The following is a 6000-nucleotide window of genomic DNA, read 5'->3' on the forward strand; positions in this document are numbered from 1 at the left end:
CAGGGTTTGTGTGCTTCTGTAATGGTTTTAATACCTGTTCCACTCAACATGTCAGCCTCTACACTTGTCCTCCACGCTGAGGGGTTAGGATCTGGACTGCACAAGCAGAGCAGGTCGAGCAGGAGGACACAAGGGAACATGGACTACAGAGGATCAGCTCAGATACCCCGAAAATTTTTCCAACTCTGTTTGAGTGAACCGACGTCCCGTCGCTGGGTTTATACACACTTGAAGGAGTTTTCTTTTTTTATGGCTCTGTCTCCCGTCTTTCATTTTTCAGATTCTTTCAGATGTCTTTTACTTATCTCCTCAAAAAGTGTTAACCACAAGTTACAGTCTCAAAATACAACCAAAAGGGCTGTGATTTACTCATTTTAATACTTGAAATGTATAATCTCTTTGAATTAGAGGAATACAGTGTATGCTGTATACTGTACACATTATGTATCCATGCTAAGAAAACATTAAAATCAAGGTTAGATGTAAGAAAATACAGTTCTCTGTCATAAACGTGACATAAATCAAACACATTTTATGAAGTTTTATTCCTTCAGGGGGACATTATTCCCACTCTAAGGATTGACAGTTATTTTGTCACTGACACACTAAATTCCTCTCATCTCAGCCATCTCTGCTCAGTGTCAGACAGATCTATCCATCACACTAGAGTGACGACACCTCGGGCTGGAGGGGAAGCACACTTTCCTCTCACCAGGAAGTGAGGTCACTAGCAATGTTCCTGTAGTCATGGATTCCTCCAGACCCCAGCCTGCACTGGAGACGCACCAGAGCCTTTTATTGATTGAATATTTTTTCTTTGTTTTCTTTTTTTCTCTTTTCCTTTTTTTTTTGGTCGACATGATTGTTTTTATTACATTTTATTCGCCCTTTCTTGCTTTTAACCTGTAGCACTTTGAGATTTTAGTTCATATAAAGTGCATTATAAATACTATTACTATTATTACACCAACCCCACATGTGCAACGACAGTCTCTCTCCCTTTGTGCTGGAAATCAACCTCAGTGTTTCCCAGACTGTACTTTTCCCCGAAGATTTCGATCGGGGACAGCGTGTTCACCAGGGCGACGCGGGGTCGCACAACGTTCCAAGAGATGTCCATGTTCTCTGCCAGATTTCCAGTAAGTGTGGACTTCATGTTTTCCTCTAGGGCTCTGGGGTATTCTGCTGAATGTCCCCATTCACATGCCATGACCTGTCTCTGGTGACAGCCAGATGACTGGAGGGAGACCTCACAGAGCACTAGGCTGTCTATCTGTCAAATCACGGATTGACAGATGAAGAAAAATAACAGGAACTCGACTGCAAATCAGGCTACTGTGTTTTGCTGTTCCTGTACTCATTTCAAATGTGTTTTGTTTGAACGTGAAACCAAACAACTTCTGATATTCTAATACCCTATTCCGGGTTTGCATATTGTTCTGAAAAACAATCCTGCGTGTTGAGGGAGGCTAGCTATTGCACAATGGTTATTCAGTAGCCTGGTGGCCCTGCCCCAATAAAGAAGAAACACTTCTTTATTTTTAGAAATGAGAGCTTATAACAGGAAAGCGACAAAACCAAGCCTTGAGAAAAAGAACAGCTCCACAGGAAATGAGTGCAAGCTGCCTGTGGGACTAGAGACTGAGGCAGTCTGACTGAGGCAGTCTGACTGAGGCAGTCTGACTGAGGCAGTATGACTGAGGCAGTCTGACTGAGGCAGTCTGACTGAGGCAGTCTGACTCCCTGGTCCTGCTCACACACACCGAGTTGACAAACTAAGAGCCCTGGTTCAGGGGAGAAGCTGCAGGAACAGAATGCAAATGCAGGCTGGCGTGCACACACACACACATGCACACACACTCAAACACACGCACACACACACACACACGTACACAAGCACTGGCTTGGAAAAGCATGCCAGATGCCTAAACATCTTAGGATGCCTTTTTCTTTCATTTAGCATTCATCTAAGCCATTAGATCACTTCTTACAGCCTCCTCAACTCCCTGCCAAGTCAGCCAAGGCCGCAGGACAGCTGTGATTGGCCGCCTTATTATCAGCCTCCATTTGTCTGAAGAACGTGATATGGATTTTTCCTCCTCCTCTCTGATAAAAACTCCAGGAACAGCGTGGCCTGTGATCTCCACTCTGCTGGCCTCACACACCCTCGGCTCACAGAGCAAACACGAGGATGGATAAGCAATTTAGGACAGCCAATGGGATTACAGCAGCAGGCCAGTTCGGAGTGTACGCAGGATCAAGTGCTGAATCCCCACGCAGTCAAAACAAAGGTGGTTTGACGCAGGGCCATGTATTCTTTTGTGTAACGTAACCAACTGTCGTGTTCTAATACAGCTCCTCAAGGCTTTTCTCCAGGCTTGTTTCCATGAGGTCCAGGGTTGCATACAGAGGAACGTCTGACCTCATCGATTAAGAACCTGAGCGGTTGTCTGTACATCCTGGACCAGAGACGTTACAGCAGGATTCACCCCTCCGACAAGTCCTCCACAAAATCAAATACGTACTGCCTGCAGGCCAGAATCTGCTGTCACATGACCTGTCACATGACCTGCACTTGGCTGGAGTAACTGTCTGAACTATGTGCCGAGACTGGACAGACACTGGGTCTGCTAGACAGTCATTGTTTACTGCCTGTGAATAAACCCTTTAGAATAGGGCTACTGTAGCTAAACTAACACTCCTCACAGGATTAATGGGAGAACAGCGTTGTTCAGGAACGCAGAACAATAACCAACCACGCTGATAAATGTCTACATACCTCAGTGGGCTGAACACTCTTTGACTGGGTGACTATACACTACTGTTCGGAGAAAATAAAAAATTTGCCATTTCAACCATCACTAAAACCCAGTACCCCTATCGACCTGAAAAGCTGAAAATCAGGTTTGCAAGCATTGATGTACTGTCTGCCTGTATGTGCGTTTGTCTTGTTAAGTGTTGATGTACTGTCTGCCTGTATGTGCGTTTGTCTTGTTAAGTGTTGATGTATGTTATGTGCCTCAGTATTATGTATGTGCTTGTATTGCAGGTACACTTTTCTTTTGCTTATATGTGAACTGGTTGTGTCTATAGGTTATTGTCTGTTTATTGACTCATTTTAACCTCAGTATGTTATTAGACATTTTGTAATTTTAGGCTGCCTTTAAACATCAGGCTGGGGACAGCAGATGGAAATGTGCCTCTCTGGCTCACTTACAGTTTTGCTGTTGATTGGAGTGCATTGTCCCTGAAATAAATGAGAATAAAAAAGAAAAAAAAAGAATGAAGACCCTGATAATAACAATTATGTGAGAGAGACAGAGAGCTATGGGGGGGGGGAGAGAGAGAGAGAGAGAGAGAGAGAGAGAGAGAGAGAGAGAGAGAGAGAGAGAGGGGGGGGGGGAGGGAGAGGGAGAGATAGAGAGAGAGAGAGAGAGAGAGAGAGAGAGAGAGAGAGGGGGGGGGAGGGAGGGAGGGAGAGATAGAGAGAGAGAGAGAGAGAGAGAGAGAGAGAGAGAGAGAGAGAGAGAGAGAGAGAGAGAGAGAGAGAGAGAGAGAGGGGAGAGAGAGAGAGAGGGGGGGGGAGAGAGAGAGAGAGGGGGGGAGAGAGAGAGAGAGAGAGAGAGAGAGAGAGAGAGGACAGAGCAAGAGAATTTAGCTTTGTTTACACAACCAATAAAGTTATGTTATGACAACTGCACCAACACAGTCTTCAGCTCGTAACACAGGTAGGCGTGCTAGAAGTAGATGGATTTCACCAGCACACCAGAGCACAGAGCCAGCCCTCACTTTGATCCTGATTGTTAACTAAGAGCAGCAGAAAATCACGCACAACTCAGAGCAACACCAGGGTGATCAGTCTAAACAGCTGCTATCCATTTGAGAACAATCCCTGTAAAACTACGACAACTTTCCATAGTGTGGGTTCTCCAAGGCCCACTGGCCAGCGGAACATTTCCACAGGGATCTGAGGCAGAATGAGATGCTTCGTATAGGAGGGGGAAAAGTGCTCCAAAGGTTCAAGTTCACTTCTTGGCCTCTCAGATTCCGATGGAAAGAACAACTCCATGCCCAAACTAAGAGTTGTCCATGACACAGAGTCACACTCATAGAGGCACTTACAGTAATGCTGGGGGGGAAAGCATGTGTGTGTGCAGAGGGAAATGATTACAACTATCCCCATCTTTGTGGAGTGTATTAGACATCCCCCGTTGAGGCTCCAAGGGCCAAAAGGGTTCCAGCTAACGTAGATAGGTATGTAGTGGAAACAAACACAGGCTGCTGGGGAAGTTACCAAATGTCAGAACAAGCAGCAATGTGTGCCATGCAATACTGCCTGCACTGTTCAGAAGACAAAGTGTCAACATGACAGTTCATGTGACCTTCCTGTCATGACGTTAGTGTTCATATTTGGCCAACATTAACCTGTTAACATGTTTTATTTATCTGGTTAGATCAAGAGTTGAGGCATGAAATTCACTGTACATCCAATGCATTGTATGTCATGATTGATAGCATGCAGAAAATATGACTGAAACCAAATGTACTGAAGGGTGAAAACCTCACTGAGTGTTGTCATCGACTCTCACCTGCGTTGTAAAACTGGTCAAGCACCATCGTCTCCCCAAAATCGAGCTTCCCAAACTGTACTATTTCCAGTTTACTTCCAACTGTGTCACAGGCGTCTTTAAGGCACTGCAAGGCCATGTTTTCGGCGCTGTTCAGCTGACTGAGCTCGCTGTTGACGACATAAGCTACCGTAACAGCCCTCATCTTACATGTTCCCATAGACAGCAAGCCCCCGCCGTCCACGGGACAGTTCATGATACTTGGACTGAGGTTTCCGCTCACCACGGAGTCTTGCCAAAAAGTCCCGGCGGCGGGAACGGCAGTGGAACAGCTGGCACTTTCCTCACGCGAGCAGCAGGCGGAACCTGTTAGGGCAGTAGCCCTAAATTCGGTGCTTAGACCAAAGCAGGGTACCGACAAGGATATTCCGTCAAGGTCTTGACTCATGTTTTCAGTGTTGGATCAACAATAACTCTTTGCACTTCTGAATGTTCAGATGCTCGACGTCTCGATACGTTGCTAAAGTCTGCATTACGCACGGTTCCCAGCAGGCATCGAGAAGATAACGTGCACTTGTCTCACAAGTGCACTACACGCCAGTCTTGGATATTCTGATGCATCTCCCGTGAAAGCATTTCTGGGTTTGAATGCAACGTTGCAGTAAACAGTCACTCATGACATGAGCATTATGGTGGACAACCACCGATTACGGTAAGTCACGACACGGGTTGTTTACTCGTCTGAGTTGAGATAAGGATCCTGCAGAGGCACAGTTTGCACAACCTCGCTACGTTCTTGCGAGTCTGTACATGAATCCACCTCGTTTCCGAAGTTGAGCAAGAAGGTAAGCTTCACTGGTTAACGCCGTCGTACGCTAGCAGTAACCATCCTCCTATAAACAGATCGGACTCCGAATCAGTACACAGGCGTCAAACATTCACTCAGAGAGCTTGCATGTGAATAAGAGCAAATGTTCTTCCGAAGGCGAGTTGTGCCTTTAGACACTAAACCCTGCCCCGTTTCTCACTATTATCTTTCCTGCCCAAACTCACGCAAGCTGGGTGGAGGTAATGTAAACGTGGTTTACAGGGCGGAGACATAACCATATTTGGAACAGTGAACGCCTATTCCTCACTAAATGACTCGTTCACCTAACATCCCTTGCTCACTTGCGGTAGTTCTTGGTTTTGTGACACAAGAGAGACCTCTTGTGGCTTTTTGTTTATTGCAGGACTATGGAAGCACATCAGTGACATAATGTTTCGAATTTTAAAAGGCATTGAATACTTAAATTTGAAATTAAACACCATACCAAGCCGAAACAATTCTTGCCCCCCCAAAATATAGCCAAACAAATTCTAGGTAAAGCAATTATAGACGGTGTTGTATCACCCGATGCATGACTCTCTGGATTGGCACTCCCTCGGGATA

The 6000-nt window shown here is 45.7% G+C and overlaps 1 protein-coding gene across 2 annotated transcripts in view; it reads right to left on the minus strand.

Annotated features, from left to right (window-relative positions):
* Positions 1-5612, minus strand: part of map3k5 (mitogen-activated protein kinase kinase kinase 5) — a 39328-nt gene extending 33716 nt beyond the window's left edge. For both annotated transcript variants that reach the window (XM_062467875.1, XM_062467874.1), the window contains exon 1: positions 4590-5612. In XM_062467875.1, the coding sequence (XP_062323859.1) occupies positions 4590-5016 (427 nt within the window). In that variant the 5' untranslated portion in view covers positions 5017-5612. The remainder of the gene's footprint in view (positions 1-4589) is intronic.
* Between the last annotated feature and the right edge of the window lie 388 nt (positions 5613-6000).

Source organism: Osmerus eperlanus, chromosome 8 (genome assembly GCF_963692335.1).
Source record: "Osmerus eperlanus chromosome 8, fOsmEpe2.1, whole genome shotgun sequence".
Taxonomy (NCBI): domain Eukaryota; kingdom Metazoa; phylum Chordata; class Actinopteri; order Osmeriformes; family Osmeridae; genus Osmerus; species Osmerus eperlanus.